Source organism: Oncorhynchus kisutch, linkage group LG13 (assembly GCF_002021735.2).
Source record: "Oncorhynchus kisutch isolate 150728-3 linkage group LG13, Okis_V2, whole genome shotgun sequence".
Taxonomy (NCBI): Eukaryota; Metazoa; Chordata; class Actinopteri; order Salmoniformes; family Salmonidae; genus Oncorhynchus; species Oncorhynchus kisutch.
In genome coordinates, this window is record NC_034186.2 from 66532530 (window position 1) to 66555717 (window position 23188).

The following is a 23188-nucleotide window of genomic DNA, read 5'->3' on the forward strand; positions in this document are numbered from 1 at the left end:
AGAAACACACAGTGAGCTTGAGGAAGCAAGAGGAAATTAGCCAGCCCTTTAGGACTGATATGATAGTTCTTAATAAAATAAACACCATGGACCTTTCTTAATATAAGATGGAGGGCTGAGCTCTGAGTGTGTGTGTGTGTCTGTGTGTGTGTGTGTTGAACTCTGCTTCTTCTCAACCAGGAATGTACCGTGCACCTCTCGGGGGGTGTGGTGTGTGGTGTGTGTGTGTGTGTGTGTGTGTGTGTGTGTGGTGTGTGTGTGTGTGTTTGTGCGGGGGGGGTGTGTGGTGTGTGGTGTGTGTGTGTGTGTGTGGTGTGTGTGTGTGTGTGTGTGTGTGTGTGTGTTTGTGCGGGGGGGGGGGGGTGGTGTGTGTGTGTGTGTGTGTGTGTGTGTGTGTGTGTGTGTGTGTGTGTGGTGTGTGCTACTCTGTGCTCCAGAAACACACAGTGAGCTTGAGGAAGCAAGAGGAAATTAGCCAGCCCTTTAGGACTGATATGATAGTTCTTAATAAATAAACACCACTGGACCTTTCTTAATATAAGATGGAGGGCTGAGCTCTGAGTGTGTGTGTGTGTCTGTGTGTGTGTGTGTTGAACTCTGCTTCTTCTCAACCAGGAATGTAAACAGGGCTAAAAGTAAGCTAGGGGGCTCCAACTTTCCCCTCTCACTGCTGTATCCTAGTTTACATCTCCCCTGCAGAGATTACAGTACCAAATACATTACATGTTTTCACTGTCATTCACATAAACACTGTCCACTTAAGACTTGCGGCCTGCTCAGTTGGGTTATGAAGAGATGGCCCATAAATCAATTGGACCAGTCGTCAGAAAGAGATTAAGAAACCAGCAGGAGATGCAATTGATTAGGAACCTTAGATTACAATTATTTATGGACTAGATCACTCATAACCATAGTAATATGACTTGTTCTTCCACTGAGCCCCTACCCAGCCTGTTATGATGTACTTGGCTGTGTGTTGGCACCATAGTAATTTCACTGGGTGTTTATATAGACCGACAATGACTGAAAACGTGCAAAGACTGATTAAGGCATTAAAGCGGCAACACAATGGGAGGTAAATTAAAGTGAGAGAGAGAGAGTTTGTGTTTGAATCGAACTGCAGAGAGAGGAGAGCTATTTTGATCAATTTAGGCAGACAGTCCAGGGAGTCAGGTGACAGTGACAGTCCCCTCTGTAACAGATCTGCCATAAAACCCTTTGTCTTGCCATTATGATTACACAGACACAGAGCTAACACCTGCCGTGACACTAGTCACATTAGTCACTGAAGGGGAGGAGGAGGGGAGTCGTTCCAACTGCCAAACATCAGGCAGCTCATTCAGACACTGTCTGACAGCAACCATGTTGCAATAAATTTGCTTGTCAATTAACTCACAGACAGCCAAGGCAACGTCTTGTCTGGCTACACACACTGAGCCCTTCCCCTTCACAAGCACCCGTTCAGCAAAGGAGAACAGTCTAGGGGTAGGGGAGTAAAGTAAGACGTCTTACCGTTATAAGTCACTCTGGGTTTGGTCAAGCACATGACGATGTGTAGATCCATCTCATCCGTGGAGACAAACTTGGAGCAGACAGGGCACATGAAGCCTGCATGGAGGGAGAAGGGAGGAGGAAAGGAAGACCAAGTGGTAAATATCAGAACTCTAATTCTGTAAAGGGAAATCATTAAGTACCTATGCTGTTACCATAACACAGCATCCCACACCCAAACTCCTCCGCCCAGCCATCACGACATTCTCTCTCTGACATTACAAACTGAGTTCTCCCTCTTACATTCTCCTGCAATTACATTCTATGAGTCACACTCAATAATCTCCCTGCAATATTAACAACAAAGATTCATTAAAATGAGGTGATATTTAACACTGATTACAAAGCTTGTCTTGACATTATCACTATGATGCAGCAGATTGCAGAGACGCCCTTTAAAACTGAGATTATTAATGATTGTGTTTGGTAGCTCTGCACTAAACAGTTGACACTTCTTATGGCTGGGGGGCAGTATTGAGTAGCTTGGATTAATAAGGTGCCCAGAGTAAACTGCCTGCTACTCATTCAAACAAACAAGATTTCTGGCTCTCACAGACCTTCTTCTTTAAGAGGAAGAGTGTCCTCCACTCGTTACCTGTATTAATGGCACCTGTTTGAACTTGTTATCAGTATAAAAGACACCTGTCCACAACCTCAAACAGTCACACTCCAAACTCCACTATGGCCAACACCAAAGAGCTGTCAAAGGACACCAGAAACAAAATTGTAGACCTGCACCAGGCTGGGAAGACTGAGTCTGCAATAGGTAAGCAGCTTTGTTTGAAGAAATCAACTGTGGGAGCAATTATTAGGAAATGGAAGACATACAAGACCACTGATAATCTCCCTCGATCTGGGGCTCCACGCAAGATCTCACCCCGTGGGGTCAAAATGATCACAAGAACGGTGAGCAAAAATCCCAGAACCACACGGGGGGACCTAGTGAATGACCTGCAGAGAGCTGGGACCAAAGTAACAAAGCCTACCATCAGTAACACACTACGCCGCCAGGCATTTGGATGATCCAGAAGTAGATTGGGAGAATGTCATGTGGTCAGATGAAACCAAAATATAACTTTTTGGTAAAAACTCAACTCGTCGTGTTTGGAGGACAAAGAATGCTGAGTTGCATCCAAAGAACACCATACCTACTGTGAAGCATGGGGGTGGAAACATCATGCTTTTGGGCTGTTTTTCTGCAAAGGGACCAGGACGACTGATCCGTGTAAAGGAAAGAATGAATGGGGCCATGTATCGTGATATTTTGAGTGAAAACCTCCTTCCATCAGCAAGGGCATTGAAGATGAAACGTGGCTGGGTCTTTCAGCATGACAATGATCCCAAACACACCGCCCGGGCAACGAAGGAGTGGCTTCGTAAGAAGCATTTCATGGTCCTGGAGTGGCCTAGCCAGTCTCCAGATCTCAACCCATAGAAATACTTTGGAGGGAGTTGAAAGTCTGTGTTGCCCAGCAACAGCCCCAAAACATCACTGCTCTAGAGGAGATCTGCATGGAGGAATGGGCCAAAATACCAGCAACAGTGTGTGAAAACCTTGTGAAGACTTACAGAAAACGTTTGACCTCTGTCATTGCCAACAAAGGGTATATAACAAAGTATTGAGATAAACTTTTGTTATTGACCAAATACTTATTTTCCCCGATAATTTGCAAATAAATTAATAAAAAATCCTACAATGTGATTTTTTTGATTTTTTTCTTCTCATTTTGTCTGTCATAGTTGCAGGGGGTACAGTCATGTCTACAGATCTGAAGACAATACTGTAGAACATTCAGGGGGGTAGCCCCGTCTGGGACTCGGACCCGGGTTTAGCGAATGTAAAGCCAACACATTAACCATTAGACCAAGAGGTCCAAACCTCTTGACGAGGTTGCTAGGGGTTGGATTAAGCTTGCTACATTACCCCATTTCCTTCGGGAGAGCGTGTCCAACGCTTCTCTATACCAAGTCTCTCACATCACATGTACACGCCTCTTCAATAGCTTCACCGGTGCAATCCCGCTTCCGACACCAATGTGTGTGTGTGTGTGTGCGCGTCCGGGTATTTTCAGAATAATTTCCTGAAAAATGCCTCTTCATAATATGACTCATCCTGGTGTGTGTGCGTACAAACAGTCACCAGTGTATGTGTGTGGGTGTGTGTGTGTGTAGATATTGGCTGTACTAAATGCTAATCCCTTTCTGTTGGGAGGGTATTGGAGAGGAGAGGAGTGTCCCACTTCCAGGAGGGACTAGAGGAGATAAGAGGTGAGAAAGTCAAAGCTGACCTACTACACAACTCCCTCAGCATAAGCCTCAACAGATCCATTCAAATTGGGAAAGCAATCCTCCTCTGACTAACTGAGGGGGTTAACCATCTCTCCTTCACTCACCTCCACTTCCCTCCATTTAGACACCATGCTGACACCCTGCTGCTCTGGCACAGCAGACGAGGCAGACTATGACGGGGAGAAGGGCAGCTGTGATCGTCTCTGTGTCTGCCCAGTGCTCACTATAGGGCACACAGAGTAGGGAGGTGTAGCTAGCATGGTATGTCTGCCAACTAGGCCTATAGGGTAGAATGGAGCACAGTGGCACAGTGGGACTGTATGGCCTGTCTGGCCAGCTGTAGGGACTAAAGGTCAGGTCCAGCCAGTCTGGACTCTGGATGTACTGAGTCAAATCATACAGATCATCTAAAGGTGATGCAGAACGTCACATACTACGTGTTTAGTTTGTCTGTATGACTCTTCACCTGACATCTCCAGCCTTCACAAGAGAAGCTATCTATCTTTCTGACCACATGAAGTGTAATACAAACCCAACACGGCTGCTTGCTTGGTGTTAAAGGTAACACACTCCTATCTAATGACTGTCCTTTGTGTAAGTGTGTGTGTGTGTGCCAGCGTGGGTGTCTGTGTATTTGTGTGTGTGTGTGTTTTTTGTGTGTGTGTGTGTGTGTCCTCTCTGTGTCTCTGGGTTATTTACTGTAAACCATGGCCACAGGAGGGGAGCAGCTGCATATTAACCAATGACCACATCAACACAGAGCAGGCCAGGGCTAGATCCAGGACCAACTGCCAGAGAACAGCAACTCAAACGTCTTACACCAACACACACAGAGCCCAGTACTCCTACAGGCAACAACCTACATCAAGCCTAACTCAACTCTGCAGGGGGTACAGCTAGATGTACAGATCTGAAGATAATCCACTGGCATGAACTGTATAGGCCTACAAGCCAGCTACCACGCAGTAGACAGTAACTGTCAGAAAGCCTGCTGTCTGGCAAGGGGAATAATGAGCTCAATTGTACTGGTAATCATGTTCATCTTGTTTCAACATCTGTTTCTATGTCTGTGTGTGAGAGAGAGCGAGAGAGAGAGAGAGAGAGAGAGAGAGAGAGAAAAGCGAGAGTGAGAGAAGAGCGCGAGAGAGAGAGAGAAAAGCGAGAGAGAGAGAAAAGCGAGAGAGAGAGAGAGAAGAGTGAGAGAGAGAGAGAAGAGAGAGAGAGAGAGAGAGAGAGAGAGAGAGAGAAGAGAGTGAGAGAGTGACAAACCAAAACAAAGGCAAAGTCTTCTCATGCTTTGTTGATTTCAAAAAAGCCTTCGACTCAATCTGGCATGAGGGTCTGCTATACAAACTGATGGAAAGTGGTGTTGGGGGTAAAACATACGACATTATAAAATCCATGTACACAAACAACAAGTGTGCGGTTAAAATTGGCAAAAAACACACACATTTCTTCACACAGGGTCGTGGGGTTAGACAGGGATGCAGCTTAAGCCCCACCCTCTTCAACATATATATCAACGAATTGGCGCGGGCACTAGAAAAGTCTGCAGCACCCAGCCTCCCCCTGCTAGAATCCAAAGTCAAATGTCTGCTGTTTGCTGATGATCTGGTGCTTCTGTCACCAACCAAGGAGGGCCTACAGCAGCACCTAGATCTTATGCACAGATTCTGTCAGACCTGGGCCCTGACAGTAAATCTCAGTAAGACCAAAATAATGGTGTTCCAAAAAAGGTCCAGTCACCAGGACCACAAATACAAATTCAATCTAGACACTGTTGCCCTAGAGCACACAAAAAACTATACATACCTTGGCCTAAACATCAGCACCACAGGCAACTTCCACAAAGCTGTGAACGATCGGAGAGACAAGGCAAGAAGGGCATTCTATGCCATCAAAAGAAACATAAATTTCAACATACCAATTAGGATTTGGCTAAAAATACTTGAATCAGTCATAGAGCCCATTGCCCTTTATGGTTGTGAGGTCTGGGGTCCGCTCACCAACCAAGACTTCACAAAATGGGACAAACACCAAATTGAGACTCTGCACGCAGAATTCTGCAAAAATATCCTCCGTGTACAACGTAGAACACCAAATAATGCATGCAGAGCAGAATTAGGCCGATACCCACTAATTATCAAAATCCAGAAAAGAGCTGTTAAATTCTACAACCACCTAAAAGGAATAGATTCACAAACCTTCCATAACAAAGCCATCACCTACATAGAGATGAACCTGGAGAAGAGTCCCCTAAGCAAGCTGGTCCTGGGGCTCTGTTCACAAACACAAACACACACTACAGAGCCCCAGGACAGCAGCACAATTAGACCCAACCAAATCATGAGAAAACAAAAAGATAACTACTTAACACATTGGAAAGAATTAACAAAAAAACAGAGCAAACTAGAATGCTATTTGGCCCTACACAGAGAGTACACAGCGGCAGAATACCTGACCACTGTGACTGACCCAAAATTAAGGAAAGCCTTGACTATGTACAGACTCAGTGAGCATAGCCTTGCTATTGAGAAAGGCCGCCGTAGGCAGACATGGCTCTCAAGAGAAGACAGGCTATGTGCTCACTGCCCACAAAATGAGGTGGAAACTGAGCTGCACTTCCTAACCTCCTGCCCAATGTATGACCATATTAGAGAGACATATTTCCCTCAGATTACACAGATCCACAAAGAATTCGAAAACAAATCCAATTTTGAAAAACTCCCATATCTACTGGGTGAAATTCCACAATGTGCCATCACAGCAGCAAGATTTGTGACCTGTTGCCACGAGAAAAGGACAACCAGTGAAGAACAAACACCATTGTAAATACAACCCATATTTATGCTTATTTATTTTATCTTGTGTCCTTTAACCATTTGTACATTGTTAAAACACTATATATATATAATATGACATTTGTAATGTCTTTACTTTACATACTTCTGTATGTGTAATGTTTACTGTTAATTTTTGTTGTTTTTCACTTTATATATTCACTTTGTATGTTGTCTACCTCACTTGCTTTGGCAATGTTAACACATGTTTCCCATGCCAATAAAGCCCTTGAATTGAATTGAATTGAGTGAGAGAGAGAAGAGAGAAGAGAGAGAGAAGAGAGAGCGAGAGAGAGAAACAAGAGAGAGAGAAGAGCGCGAGAGAGAGAAAGAGAGAGAAGAGAGGAGTGAGAGAGAGAAAGAGGGAGAGACAGAGAGAGAAGAGCGAGAGAGAGAGAGAGAGAGAGAGCGAGAGGGAGAGAGAGCAAGAGAGAAAGAGTGAGAGAGAGAGCAAGAGCAAGAGAGAAAGAGAAAGAGAGAGTGAGAGAGAAAGCAAGAGAGAGAGAAGTGAGAGCAGACTATTTGTAGAATTCTCTCCTCTCCTTGCAGGGAAAGGTTGCACAACATAACATAGCCTTGGCAGCTAGTCTACATCTTTTCTCTGGGTTATTCCATTTCAGGGCTCTGATCTTGCGTCATGCTGCATATAAAAAACATATATTCTCTGATCACGGTGTTGTTTAATTAACTGGAATTAAATGTAATTCTAAGTGAATGTTGAGAGAGAGGGACATTTAATTGAAGGAATGACTATGGAGGGATGGAGGAGAGCTGAAGTGGAACATTTATCTTGATAAACAGACGAGAGTTAGTGACATCATCAGAGCAATAACATGAGGTGACAGTTTAACAGTCAGTGGGTTTTCAAGACACCCAAAGTCGCGTTACATAGTCAAGATAATCAGCATGATAATAAAGTAATGAAATCATGGCAGGCTATAAAAGACAGAGGTGGTATTTCTTAGTTTTTATTTATTTATTTCACCTTTATTTAACCAGGTAAGCTAGTTGAGAACAAGTTCTCATTTACAACTGCGACCTGGCCAAGATAAAGCAAAGCAGTTCGACACATACAACAACACAGAGTTACACATGGAGTAAAACAAACATACAGTCAATAATACAGTAGAACAAAAGAAAACAAAAAGTCTATATATAGTGAGTGCAAATGAGGTAAGTTAAGGCAATAAATAGGCCATGGTGGCGAAGTAATTACAATATAGCAATTAAACACTGGAGTGGTAGATCGCCAGAAGACGAATGTGCAGGTAGAGATACTGGGGTGCAAAGGAGCAAAATATATAAATAAATACCAGTATGGGGATGAGGTAGGTCGATAGATGGGCTGTTTACAGATGGGCTATGTACAGGTGCAGTGATCTGTAAGTTGCTCTGACAGCTGGTGCTTAAAGCTAGTGAGGGATATGTGAGTCTCCAGCTTCAGAGATTTTTGCAATTCGTTCCAGTCATGGGCAGCAGAGAACTGGAAGGAAAGATGACCAAAGGAGGAATTGGCTTTGGGGGTGACCAGTGAGATATACCTGCTGGAGCGCGTGCTACGAGTGGGTGCTGCTATGGTGACCAGTGAGCTGAGATAAGGCGGGGCTTTACCTAGCAGACACTTGTAGATAACCTGTAGCCAGTGGGTTTGGCGGCGAGTATGAAGTGAGGGCCAACCAACGAGAGCGTACAGGTCGCAATGGTGGGTAGTGTATGGGGCTTTGGTGACAAACGGATGGCACTGTGATAGACTGCATCCAGTTTGTTGAGTAGAGTGTTGGAGGCTATTTTACAGATGACATCACCGAAGTCGAGGATCGGTACGATGGTATGTTTGGCAGCATGGGTGAAGGTATGCATGGCATTAACGGTGATGATGTTCAGACATCAGCCTGATAGAGCCCATACAGAACGGTAATGAGGAACACCCCCCTGTCCCCTCTTTTACACACATGCTTAGTTGAGGTTACTAAAACATTCATCTCAAGATCATATTTGGGAAAATACAAGCAAAGGAACAGAATAGAAAACAAAAAGGTGGAAAGTAAAAAACATCCCCAAGCCAATGTTCTCCCAGTCAGCCAGTCCCATGGGAGGAGGAGAGAGGAGGAGGAGGAGGAGGAGGAGAGAGGAGGAGGAGGAGGAGGAGGAGAGGTTTGTTCAGTGGAGAGGCCAGCTTCCATTAGCAACAGCCAGATAAGGAGAGAAGGAGATGATGAGGAGAGGAGGAGATGGGGAGTGGAGGAGGAGATGAGAGGAGGATCTGGGGAGTGGAGGAGTAGAGGGGGAGATAGGGAGTAGAGGAGTAGAGGGGGAGATGGGGAGTAGAGGAGGAGAGGAGGAGATGGGGAGTTGAGGAGGAGATAGGGAGTAGAGGAGTAGAGGAGGAGATGGGGAGTAGAGGATGAGAGGAGGAGATGGGGAGTAGAGGAGGAGAGGAGGAGAGGAGGAGATGGGGAGTATAGGAGGAGATGGGGAGTAGAGGAGGAGAGGAGGAGAGGAGGAGATGGGGAGTAGAGGAGGAGAGGAGGAGATGGGGAGTAGAGGAGGAGAGGAGGAGAGGAGTAGAGGAGGAGAGGAGGAGATGGGGAGTATAGGAGGAGATGGGGAGTAGAGGAGGAGAGGAGGAGAGGAGGAGATGGGGAGTAGAGGAGGAGAGGAGGAGAGGAGGAGATGGGGAGTAGAGGAGGAGAGGAGGAGATGGGGAGTAGAGGAGGAGAGGAGGAGATGGGGAGTAGAGGAGGAGATGGGGAGTAGAGGAGGAGAGGAGTAGAGGAGGAGGGGAGTAGAGGAGTAGAGGAGGAAATGGGGAGTAGAGGAGGAGATGAGAGGAGGAGATGGGGAGTAGAGGAGGAGAGGAGGAGTAGAGGAGGAGAGGAGAGGAGGAGATGGGGAGATGAGGAGGAGAGGGGAGATGGGGAGTAGAGGAGGAGAGGAGAGAAGGAGATGGAGAGAAGAGGAGGAGATAAGAGGAGGAGATGGGGAGTAGAGGAGGAGATGAGAGGAGGAGATGGGGAGTATAGGAGGAGAAAAGAGGAGGAAGATGGGGAGAAGAGGAGGAGATAAGAGGAGGAGATGGGGAATAGAGGAGGAGATGAGTAGAGGAGGAGGAGATGGGGAGTAGAGGAGTAGAGGGGGAGATGGGGAGTAGAGGGGGAGATGGGGAGTAGAGAAGTAGAGGAAAGGAGGAGATGGGGAGTAGAGGAGGAGATAGGGAGTAGAGGAGTAGAGGAGATGAGGAGTAGAGGAGTAAAGGGGTAGAGGAGGAGAGGGGTAGAGGAGATGAGGAGTAGAGGAGGAGATGGGGAGTAGTAGATGAGGAGAGGAGGAGAGGGGTAGAGGAGATGGGGAATAGATGAGGAGATGAGAGGAGGAGATGGGGAGTAGAGGAGGAGAGGGGTAGAGGAGATGGGGAGTAGAGGAGATGGGGAGTAGAGGAGGAGAGGAGGAGATGGGGAGTAAGGAGTAGAGGAGTAGAGGAGGAGATGGGGAGTAAAGGAGTAGAGGAGTAGAGGAGATGGGGAGATGAGAGGAGGAGATAGGGAGGAGAGGGGTAGAGGAGATAGGGAGTAGAGGAGGAGAGGGGTAGAGGAGGAGAGGGGTAGAGGAGGAGAGGAGTAGAGGAGGAGAGGAGGAGAGGGGTATAGGAGATGAGCAGTAGAGGAGGAGAGGGGTAGAGGAGATGGGGAGTAGAGGAGTAGAGGAGATGGGGAGTAGAGCAGGACATGGGGAGAGGAGAAGAGGAGTAGAGGAGGAGATGAGAGGAGGAGATAGGGAGGAGAGGAGGAGAGGGGTAGAGGAGATGGGGAGTAGAGGAGGAGAGGGGTAGAGGAGGAGAGGAGTAGAGGAGTAGAGGGGTAGAGGAGATGAGGAGTAGAGGAGGAGAGGGGTAGAGGAGATGAGGAGTAGAGGAGGAGAGGGGTAGAGGTGGGAGAGGAGTAGAGGAGATGAGGAGATGGGGAGTAGAGGAGGAGATGGGGAGTAGAGGAGCAGAGGAGGAGAGGGGTAGAGGAGCAGAGGAGTAGAGGAGTAGAGGAGGAGAGGGGTAGAGGAGAAGAGGAGTAGAGGAGTAGAGGAGGAGAGGGGTAGAGGAGGAGAGGAGTAGAGGAGTAGAGGAGGAGAGGGGTAGAGGAGGAGAGGGGTAGAGGAGTAGAGGGGTAGAGGAGGAGAGGAGTAGAGGAGTAGAGGGGTGGAGGAGGAGAGGAGTAGAGGAGTAGAGGAGTAGAGGAGATGAGGAGATCAAATCAAATGTTACTTAGTCACGTGAGCTGAATAAAACAGGTGTAGACCTTACAGTGAAATGCTGAATAAAACAGGTGTAGACCTTACAGTGAAATGCTGAATAAAACAGGTGTAGACCTTACAGTGAAATGCTGAATAAAACAGGTGTAGACCTTACAGTGAAATGCTGAATACAACAGGTGTAGACCTTACAGTGAAATGCTGAATAAAACAGGTGTAGACCTTACAGTGAAATGCTGAATAAAACAGGTGTAGACCTTACAGTGAAATGCTGAATACAACAGGTGTAGACCTTACAGTGAAATGCTGAATAAAACAGGTGTAGACCTTACAGTGAAATGCTGAATAAAACAGGTGTAGACCTTACAGTGAAATGCTGAATACAACAGGTGTAGACCTTACAGTGAAATGCTGAATAAAACAGGTGTAGACCTTACAGTGAAATGCTGAATAAAACAGGTGTAGACCTTACAGTGAAATGCTGAATACAACAGGTGTAGACCTTACAGTGAAATGCTGAATAAAACAGGTGTAGACCTTACAGTGAAATGCTGAATAAAACAGGTGTAGACCTTACAGTGAAATGCTGAATAAAACAGGTGTAGACCTTACAGTGAAATGCTGAATAAAACAGGTGTAGACCTTACAGTGAAATGCTGAATAAAACAGGTGTAGACCTTACAGTGAAATGCTGAATAAAACAGGTGTAGACCTTACAGTGAAATGCTGAATAAAACAGGTGTAGACCTTACAGTGAAATGCTGAATACAACAGGTGTAGACCTTACAGTGAAATGCTGAATAAAACAGGTGTAGACCTTACAGTGAAATGCTGAATAAAACAGGTGTAGACCTTACAGTGAAATGCTGAATAAAACAGGTGTAGACCTTACAGTGAAATGCTGAATAAAACAGGTGTAGACCTTACAGTGAAATGCTGAATAAAACAGGTGTAGACCTTACAGTGAAATGCTGAATAAAACAGGTGTAGACCTTACAGTGAAATGCTGAATAAAACAGGTGTAGACCTTACAGTGAAATGCTGAATACAACAGGTGTAGACCTTACAGTGAAATGCTGAATACAACAGGTGTAGACCTTACAGTGAAATGCTGAATAAAACAGGTGTAGACCTTACAGTGAAATGCTGAATAAAACAGGTGTAGACCTTACAGTGAAATGCTTACTTACGAGCCACTAACCAACAATGCAGTACAGAAAAAAAAAAAATTCTAATTAACAAGTAGTTAAAGAGCAGCAGTTAAATAACAATAGCAAGACCATATACAGTGCCTTTCAAAAGTATTTTTCCTATCTTGTTGCATTACAACCTGTAATTTAGATGTATTTTTATTTGGATTTTATGTAATGGACAAATAGTGGACAAATAGTCCAAATTGGTGAAGTGAAAATAAAAAAATAACTTGTTTAAAATGTAAATTAATAATAAAACTGGTAAAGTGCATATATATATTCACCCCCTTTGTTATGAAGCCCCCAAATAAGATCTGGTGCAAACAATTACCTTCAGAAGTCACAGAATTAGTCAAATAAAGTCCACCTGTGTGCAATCTAAGTGTCACATGATCTGTCACATGATCTCAGTATATATACACCTGTTCTGAAAGGCCCCAGAGTCTGCAACACCACTAAGCAAGGGGCATCATGAAGACCAAGGAGCTCTCCAAACAGGTCAGGGACAAAGTTGTGGAGAAGTACAAATCAGGGTTGGGTTACAAAAAGATATCAGAAACTTTGAACATCCCACAGAGCACTATTAAATCCATTATAAAAAAATTGAAAGAATATGGCACCACAACAAACCTGCCAAGAGAGGACCGCCCACCAAAACACACTGACCAAGCAAGGAGGGCATTAAAGAGAGCAAACAAACAGAGAGGCAACAAAGAGAGCAAAGATAACCCTGAAGGAGTTGCAAAGCTCCACAGTGGAGATTGGAGTATCTGTTTATATGACCACTTTAAGCCGTACACTCCACAGAGCTGGGCTTTATGGAAGAGTGGCCAGAAAAAAGACATTGCTTTAAGAAACAAAAATAAGCAAACATGTTTGGTGTTCACCAAAAGGCATGTGGGAGACTCCCCAAACATATGGAAGATGGTACTCTGGTCAGATGAGACTAAAATTGAGCTTTTTGGCCATCAAGGAAAACACTATGTCTGGCGCAAACCCTACACCTCTTATCACCCCGAGAACCCAAGCAGGGTGGTGGCAGCATCATGCTGTGGGGATGTTAGTCATCAGCAGGGACTGGGAAACTGGTCAGAATTGAAGGAATAATGGATGATGCTAAATAGAGGGAAATTCTTGAGGGAAACCTGTTTCAGTCTTCCAGAGATTTGAGACTAACGGAGGTTCACCTTCCAGCAGGACAATGACACTAAGCATACTGCTAAAGCAACACTTGAGTGGTTTAAGGGGAAACATTTAAATGTCTTGGAAAAGCCCAGACCTCAATCCAATTGAGAATCTGTGGTATGACTTAAAGATTGCTGTACACCAGTGGAACCCATCCAACTTGAAGGAGCTGGAGCAGTTTTGCCTTAATTAAAGAATGGGCAAAAATCCCAGTGGCTAGATGTGCCAAGCTTAAAGAGACATATCCCAAGAGAGCTGTAATTGCTGCAAAAGGTGGCTCTACAAAGTATTGACTTTGGGGGGGTGAATAGGTATGCACGCTCTAGCTTTCTGTGTTCTTATCTTATTTCTTGTTTGTTTCACAATAAAAAAGATTTTGCATCTTCAAAGTGCTAGGTATGTTGTGTAAATAAATAAAAATCCATTTTAATTCCAGGTTGTAAGGCAACAAAATAGGAAAAATGCCAAGGGGGTGAATATTTTCGCAAGCCAGTACAGAGTCAATGTGCAGGGCTGCAGTTAGTTGAGTGGGGAGTAGAGGAGGAGATGAGAGGAGGAGATCAGGAGTAGAGGAGTAGTGGAGATGGGGAGTAGAGCACGAGATGAGAGGAGGAGATGGGGAGTAGAGGAGAGGATGGGGAGTAGAGGAGGAGATGGGGAGTAAAGGAGGAGATGAGAGGAGGAGATGGGGAGTAGAAGAGGAGATGAGAGGAGGAGATAGGGATGAGAGGAGGAGATGGAGATGAGAGGAGGAGATGGGGAGTAGAAGAGGAGATGAGAGGAGGAGATAGGGATGAGAGGAGGAGATGGAGAGGAGATAGGGATGAGAGGAGGAGATGGAGAGGAGATAGGGATGAGAGGAGGAGATGGAGATGAGAGGAGGAGATGGGGAGTAGAAGAGGAGATGAGAGGAGGAGATGGAGAGGAGATAGGGATGAGAGAAGGATATGAGAGGAGGATATGAGAGGAGGAGATAGGGATGAGATGAGAGGAGGAGATAGGGATGAGAGGAGATGAGAGAAGGAGATAGGGAGGAGAGGAGATGAGAGAAGGAGATAGGGAGGAGATGGAGATGAGAGAAGGAGATAGGGAGGAGATGGAGATGAGAGAAGGAGATAGGGAGGAGGAGATGGAGATGAGAGGAGGAGATGAGAGGAGGAGATGGAGATGAGAGGAGGAGATGGGGATGGGGATTTATTTCATCTTTATTTAACCAGGTAGGCAAGTTGAGAACAAGTTCTCATTTACAATTGCGACCTGGCCAAGATAAAGCAAAGCAGTTCGACACATACAACGACACAGAGTAACAGAGTTTACTCCATTACACATGGAGTAAAACAAACATACATTCAATAATACAGTATAAACAAGTCTATATACAATGTGAGCAAATGAGGTGACGAAGTAACTACAATATAGCAAGTAAAACACTGGAATGGTAGTTTTGCAGTGGAAGAATGTGCAAGATAAGGATGAGAGGAGGAGATGAGATGAGGAGATGAGAGGAGGAGATGAGAGGAGATGGGGATGAGAGGAGGAGATGAGAGGAGGAGATGAGAGGAGAAGATGGGGATGAGAGGAGGAGATGAGAGGAGGAGATGAGAGGAGGAGATGGGGATGAGAGGAGGAGATGAGAGGAGGAGATGGGGATGAGAGGAGGAGATGAGAGGAGGGGATGAGAGGAGGAGATGGGGATTAGAGGAGGAGATGAGAGGAGGAGATGGGGATGAGAGGAGGAGATGAGAGGATTAGATGGAGATGAGAGGAGGAGATGAGAGGAGGAGATGGAGATGAGAGGAGGAGATGAGATGAGGAGATGAGAGGAGGAGATGGGATGAGAGGAGGAGATGAGAGGAAGAGATGAGGAGATGGAGATGAGAGGAGGAGATGAGAGGAGGAGATGTAGATGAGAGGAGGAGATGAGAGGAGGAGATGAGAGGAGGAGATGAAGATGAGAGGAGGAGATGAGAGGAGGAGATGGGGATGAGAGGAGGAGATGAGAGGAGGAGATGAGAGGAGGAGATGAGAGGAGGAGATGGAGATGAGAGGAGGAGATGAGAGGAGGAGATGAGAGGACGAGATGAAGATGAGAGGAGGAGATGGAGATGGAGAGTAGAGAAGGAGATGGTCTATGCTTGTAGGCTGTGTAGCAATGTCACATTTCCGTCTTAAAAAATGAATACTCTCCCAAGTAAACAAATACTAATGTCCATTCAGATATTCAAATATTCAAATATTTGGTACTGCAGCAACAAATAGCATTAGCTACATCAATTTCTGTTCAAATTAGGAACACCTTCCTTATCTCAGGATCTCCTATAAGCCAAACCAAAGGTCTGCGTCAGCATCTATCCCATCTAGCCCCCAGCCTCGATCTTATTAAATCCCATTTATGTATTACATTATAATTTTATGGATCGGCAGGCTAGCACTAAATGGGATGGTGCGTTGGGCCTGGCCTGAGCACATCCTTCCCCTCTCACAGCCGTGCAGCGTTATTGTCACTGTTTCAATCATTTATTTTATTTCCTTTTTTTCTTAGTTTTCTCTTTAACTCTGCATTATTGGAAAAGGAACCATGACTAAGCATTTCGTTGTTAGTCTACATCTCTTGTTTACGAAGTGTGACAAATAAAATTGGATTCGATTTGACTTGTGTGATTTGTGTGTCACCAGGACCACCCAGCTACACACACACGCACCCCCCCCCCCCCCCCACTTACACACACACACGCACACAGGAGTGGAGCAGGTGTGGAGAAGAGCTCCAGTACTCCAGGGCCCCAGTCAGGCTTTTCCATCCTTGTCTGTTGACTATGGTGTGAAGGGACAATCACTACATCTAGCTCCTAAATGACATTTGTTGTAACACACATCTCAGAAAAAGGAGAACCCCCTTTCTCATGGGCTGTTACAGTCTTAAAATAAAATGCAGAAATGGAATTGCCTATGGTAAACAACAGCTAGTCATGAGCACCAAAACAATCCTGTCAAAATGTCTCCATCCTTGTGATGTAGGTAGTACCCATAATCACTCATCAGACTAACACGCTGGACAGGACTGCCAAGCAGAGACAACCAACCTGACAATGACAACAAAGATGACGCAACACACAGTCAGCCATTTAACCATCAGATTATCGCATGATGAGACTAGGTTTTGTTCTTTTATTTTTCAACAAAAACCTTCAAACGACAGGATTTTTATCATGATACTGAACAGGGACAATGTCGTCCTATTCGTACAATACGATGGGGATTATATTCAAACCTTCAAGCCTCAGCAAATAAATAGTGACAATGGCCTAAAATATGAACTTCTCCATATTTATGACCGGCAGCCTACAAGCCAGTGCTGCCATGCAGCCTGCCATCAAGGAGCTGTTCTCCACTCCCCAGTCCCCTGTCCTGCACTCTCTCTGCCACATCAATGATTGATTCTGAGGGCTGGAGCCCCAGGAGAGAGCTGGGGGAAGAAGCATCTCTGCCTGGCTATGAAGAGAGGGATCTGGGCTGAGCAGAGCTAGTGTCCCTGGTCCCTGGAACCTCCATGGTGCTGCTGGTGATGATAATGTCACCGTAGCTTTAGTATGATAAGCTCTGTGGTACATAAAGTTCCTCTGGCTGGGTAGACCGGCTGACTGGTAGGTACATTATTACACAGACAAACATGAATGTTGTATGATTACTGTTAAAAGCATGAGTATAGACTGAGATAGAGGGAGAGAGGGAGAGAGAGAGGGAGTGGGAGAGGGCGATAGAGGGAGAGAAAGAGAGGGAGGGAAAGAGAGGGAGAGAGAGCGATAGAGAGAGAGAGAGAGAGAGAGAGAAAGAGGGAGAGAGAGCGAGAGGGAGAGAGCGAGAGGGAGAGAGAGTGAGAGGGAGAGAGAGCGAGAGGGAGAGAGAGTGAGAGGGAGAGAGAGCGAGAGGGAGAGAGAGTGAGAGGGAGAGAGAGCGAGAGAGAGAGAGTGAGAGAGAGAGTGAGAGGGAGAGAGAGAGAGAGAGAGAGAGAGCGAGAGAGAGCGAGAGGGGGAGAGAGGGAGGGAGAGAGAGGGAGAGAGAGAGAGGGAATGGGAGAGAGCGATAGAGAGAGAAAGAGGGAGAGAGAGCGAGAGGGAGAGAGAGCGAGAGGGAGAGAGAGTGAGAGGGAGAGAGAGTGAGAGGGAGAGAGAGCGAGAGAGTAAGTGAAATAGAAAGCAAAATAGAGAGAAATAGATTGAAAGAGATTATACACTGAGTATACTAAACATTAGGAACACCTTCCTAATAATGAGTTGATGCAAATGCTGAAAATGATTATTAGTTAAGGTTGAATTGAACAGTATAAAACAATCAGAATGGCAAAAGACCTATTGAAATCACTTAGAATGTATGTGTTGTCTCTAGGGTCACACTACTCAAAGAAAGTTTAGAGATTTTACTATTCAAAAACATGAAATAGCATCAAACTGTCCTTATTTGTATACCGTGAGTTTATATGTTGGTCATATCGCCCAGTGCATGTTGACTCCAATGCTTCCCACAGTTGTGTCAAGTTGGCTCTATGTCCTTTGGGTGGTGGACCATTCTTGATACACACAGGAAACTGTTGAGTGTGAAAAACCCAGCAGCGTTGCAGTTCTTGACACAAACCAGTGTGCCTGTCACCTACTACCATACCCCGTTCAAAGGCACTTCAATATTTTGTCTTACCCATTCACCCTCTGAATGGCACACATACACAATCCATGTCTCAATTGTCTCAAGGCTTAAAAATCCTTCTTTAACTTGTCTCCTCCCATTCATCTACACTGGTTGAAGTGACATCAATGTTTAGTATAGTCAGTGTAGAGCGTGAATATAGGGGCCAGGTTAACCGTGCCAGCGGGCCTGACTGCTACATCACAGTGAGGAGGTAAGGCACTGGGCTGTCACCACACACAAAGTTTGAACTACTCTAGTTACAGAGAAAGACGTGATATCCATAAAGAGTCCAGTGAACCATTGTCTAATTAAGCAATACGGCCCGAGGGGGTGTTTTATATGGCAAATATACCACAGCTAAGGGCTGTTTTTACGCACGACACAACGCAGAGTGCCGGGACACAGCCCTTAGCCGTGGTATATTGGCCATATATCACAACCCCCTGAGGTGCCCTGTTGCTATTATGAACTGGAAACCAACGTAATTATAGCAGTAAAAATAAACGCCTTGTCATACCCGTGGTATACTGTCTGATATACTCACGGCTGTCAGCCAATCAGCATTCAGGGCTCGAACCACCCAGTTTATAATCTTCTGTTTGAGGCACAACCCTATTTTAGGGCCCCCTCGGGGCATTTTTATTAGAGAGGTGAAGTGATGACACTCTTTGGATGAGCTCTCTGAGAGGAAGAGGGAGGAGAGAGGAGGGGTGAGGAGACGAGGAGAGAGGAGGAGAGCAGAGCAGAGAGATGATAAGAGAGGAGAGATGAGGAAAGAGGGGAGGGTAATATTAGAGAGACACTATCACCAGCCACCCATCTGCCAGACAGCCTCACTCTCCCCATGTGTCACAGTCTGACATGTCAGGGACTATAATTAAAATCAGAGAACAAGGACAACACTGATGGCACATCAGACAGGCTCTCTATTTACAGAAATATAGTATGGGAGGGAGAGATGGTATTAGTGAGGGAGGGAGGGAGGGAGGGAGGGAGGGAGGGAGGGAGGGAGGGAGGGAGGGAGGGAGGGAGGGAGGGAGGGAGGGAGGGAGGGAGGGAGGGAGGGAGGGAGGGAGGGAGGGAGGGAGGGAGGGAGGGAGGGAAAAGAGAAAAAGAAAGCCTGTAATTTCCTCTGTTTTTGCTAAAAGGAGGGAGGAAATTGATTGTGTCTGGGGGGCCTGGCTGGGTTTGGATCTGGAAAGACAGAAACAATCAGCTCTAGGGAGCAGACAGACAGAACAGACAGAGTATCATGACAAGAAGAGAAAATAGAAAGAGAGATGATAGAAGCTAAACCGCCCACTGCAGCCACTGCACCATGCCCTGTTCTCTCTCATCAGCTCACATGCCATGTTCTCTCTCATCAGCTCACATGCTCTGTTGACTGTCATTGACAGTAGAGCAGTGTAGGCCACAGAGGGCCTGCATGAGGGAGTGGGGGACTGGGAGGATACAAACATGACCATATTATCCCTTTTACCCTTATTAATACATGGGGTTGGGTTAAGGACCTGAAACTACAGCCTCAAACATTCTCATTTTGCATAGCACTTAGGATAACGTTTCTATGACTCTGGAACTGACCTGGTCTTAACATTAAGCATTCTGTTGTTGGACCGGGCTAAGCTTATGTATGGGTCTCCACTGTGACTGTCACACACAGACCCACATAGGGAGAGGAGGGGGAGACGGGGAGGGAGATCTAGGTCAATGGGACGATTAAGGGTCATCCTATTGAGTGAGACCCTGAGCCAGAGAGAAAGAGAGACAGATAGAAAGAGAGAGACAGAGAGAGACAGAGAGAGACAGAGAGAGACAGAGAGAGACAGAGAGAGACAGAGAGAGGGAGAGAGAGGGAGAGAGACAGAGAGAGACAGAGAGAGGGAGACAGAGAGAGGGAGACAGAGAGAGGGAGACAGAGAGAGGGAGACAGAGAGAGGGAGACAGAGAGAGGGAGACAGAGAGAGGGAGACAGAGAGAGGGAGACAGAGAGAGGGAGACAGAGAGAGGGAGACAGAGAGAGGGAGACAGAGAGAGGGAGAGAGAGAGAGAGAGACAGAGAGAGGGAGAGAGGGAGAGAGAGACAGAGAGAGGGAGAGAGGGAGAGAGAGACAGAGAGAGAGAGGAAGAGAGAGACAGAGAGAGAGAGGAAGAGAGAGACAGAGAGAGACAGAGAGAGGGAGAGAGACAGAGAGAGACAGAGAGAGGGAGAGAGAGACAGAGAGAGGGAGAGAGACAGAGAGAGGGAGAGAGACAGAGAGAGACAGAGAGAGACAGAGAGATACAGAGAGAGGGAGAGAGACAGAGAGAGAGAGGAAGAGAGAGACAGAGAGAGACAGATAGAGGGAGAGAGACAGAGAGAGAGGGAGAAGGAGAGAGAGAGAAGGAGAGAGACAGAGAGAGGGAGAGACAGGTAGAGAGACAGGTAGAGAGAGAGGAAGAGAGAGACAGAGAGAGGGAGAGACAGGTAGAGAGACAGGTAGAGAGAGAGGAAGAGAGAGACAGAGAGAGACAGATAGAGAGACAGGTAGAGAGAGAGAGACAGATAGAGGGAGAGAGACAGAGAGAGATTATTATTTTCCCTTGTGTACTTTAACCATTTGTACATTGTTACAACACTGTATATATATATATATATATATAAAATATATATATATATATATATATATATATATATAATATGACATTTGTAATGTCCTCATTGTTTTGAAACTTCTGTATGTGTAATGTTTACTGTTAATTTTTTATTGTTTATTTCACTTTTGTATATTATCTACCTCACTTGCTTTGGCAATGTTAACACGTTTCCCATGCCAATAAAGCCCCTTGAATTGAATTGAATTGACAGAGAGAGACAGAGAGAGAGACAGAGAGAGAGACAGAGAGAGAGACAGAGAGAGACAGATAGAGGGAGAGAGACAGATAGAGGGAGAGACAGAGAAAGACAGATAGAGGGAGAGAAAGAGAGACAAAGAGAGACAGATAGAGAGAAAGAGAGAGAGAGATAGAGAAAGAGAGACACAGAGAGAGAGAGATAGAGAGAAAGAGAGACAGAGAGAGAGGTAGAGGGAGAAAGACAGGGAGAGACAGATAGAGGGAGAGAGAGAGAGAGAGAGAGAGAGAGAGAGAGAGAGAGAGAGAGAGAGAGAGAGAGAGAGAGAGAGAGAGAGAGAGAGACAGAGACAGAGAAAGACAGATAGAAATGGGGAAATGTGCTTATCTGTGGGGACACAAATACACGCACAGGAACACTACCTGATCTAACGAGCACACGAGGGGACAGCTTTATTACAGGCCTTAGTGTCTCTAACTGTCTTAATCTCCCCCATAGAAACAACAGTGACAGCACAGTCAACAAAAACGGGAGGGATCTTTTGCAGCTCTGTAGAAGCCTGGGTCTGTACTTTGTTAATGGTAGGTTACGGGGAGATTCACCTACTGCCACAGTACAGTAGACTATATGATCACAGACATTGACCCTTTCTCTCTCAGCTCATTCACTGTCAAGCCACTAATACCTCTGTCTGATCACAGCCAAATTACGTTGTTCCTCAAAAGAACAGACATGGAAACAACCACACATTCACAGCCCAGTAAGCTGTACGACATCAGAAATTCATACAGATGGGCCCAAAACAGCATAGAAGAATACCAGAAAGCAACCTGGAACCAAAATATCCAAACACTCTTAGATAACTTTCTGGATACCACATTCACTCACAGTGAAGAAGGCATCAATCTAGCAGTACAAAACATCAACTATATATTCAGGCAAACTCCGAAAAAGCACATTTGAAATGGATAAAAAACTAAACAAAAAAGACCATAGATGACAACTGGTTTGATGCAGATTGTAAAATTATAAGGAATAAACTTAGAACACTATCCAACCAAAAGCACAGAGTCCCATATAATGGTGAATTAGCCTTCATTACTGTGAGACTTTAAAACTCTATAAACGTACACTCAGAACCAAAAAAGCACAGTACAACAGCAAGCAGCTGACACTAATTGAGGAGTCTATAAACACACACAACTTCTGGCAAAATTGGATAAAAAAAAAAAAATCTAAACAAGAGGAATTAGCGATACAAAATGGTGACATATGGACAACCCATTTTAAAACACTGTACAACACCGTTCAAATTGACACAAATACAGAACAACGCCAAATTCATGAGAAGTTGAATGGATTAGAAAAAGCTATAAAGGACAATCAAAATCCACTGGACTCCCCCTGACCAGGAGCTCTATAAGAAACTTCAGGCTCTCAAATTTAAAAAGGCATGCGGACCTGATGGCATCCTAAATGAGATGCTCAAACTCACTAGTGCAAAATTTCAATTGGCTATATTAAAACTGTTTAATTTGATCCTGAGTGTAGGTTATTTCCCTGACATCTGGAATCAAGGACTCATAACCCTAATCTTTGAGAACGGAGACAAATTTGACCCTAACAATTACAGGGGCATTTGTGTGAACAGTAACCTGGGGAAGGTTTTCTGTAGTATTATAAATTAAAGAGTTCTAAACTTCCTTAATAAGCACAATGTCTTCAGTAAAAACCAAATTGGATTTATACCAAAACATCGCACAACTGATCATATTTACACCCTACACACCCTGATAGATAAACATGTCCACCAAAATAATACCAAAATATACGCTTGCTTTATCGACTTCCAAAAAGCATTTGATTCTATTTGGCATACAGGACTGTTCTACAAAGTTATTGAAAGTGATGAAGGGGGTAAAATATATGACAAAATTAAATCAATGTATACTGGCAATACATGCAGCATTAAAATTGGTAAGAAAATAACAGAATTCTTTAACCAGGGGCAGGGCCTTCGCCAGGGTTGCAATCTGAGCCCTGCACTCTTCAATATTTACATTAACGAATTGGCCACTATTCTAGAAAAATCCTCAGCCCCTGGTGTTAGTCTCCACAATTCATAAGTTAAATGCCTACTCTTCGCAGATGACCTATGCCTGCTGTCACCCACAGCACATGGCCTACAGCAGAGCCTGGACCTGCTAGAGGAGTACTGCCAGACCTGGGCCCTGGCAGTAAACCCTCAAAATATTAAAATAATGATTTTTCCAGAGAAGATCCAGATCTCAGGGAATTAGACCAAAGTTCTCAATTTGTACAAAATATATAGAGTACTGTACATACTACAAATACTTAGGTTTAAAAATAAG

The 23188-nt window shown here is 45.2% G+C and overlaps 1 protein-coding gene across 1 annotated transcript in view; it reads right to left on the minus strand.

Moving 5' to 3' along the window:
- The window catches only part of LOC109901859 (E3 ubiquitin-protein ligase znrf2), a 95742-nt gene that overhangs the window by 22986 nt on the left and 49568 nt on the right, over positions 1-23188 (minus strand). The window contains exon 2 of the mRNA XM_031787047.1: positions 1513-1608. Coding sequence (XP_031642907.1) covers positions 1513-1608 — 96 coding nt within the window. The remainder of the gene's footprint in view (positions 1-1512; positions 1609-23188) is intronic.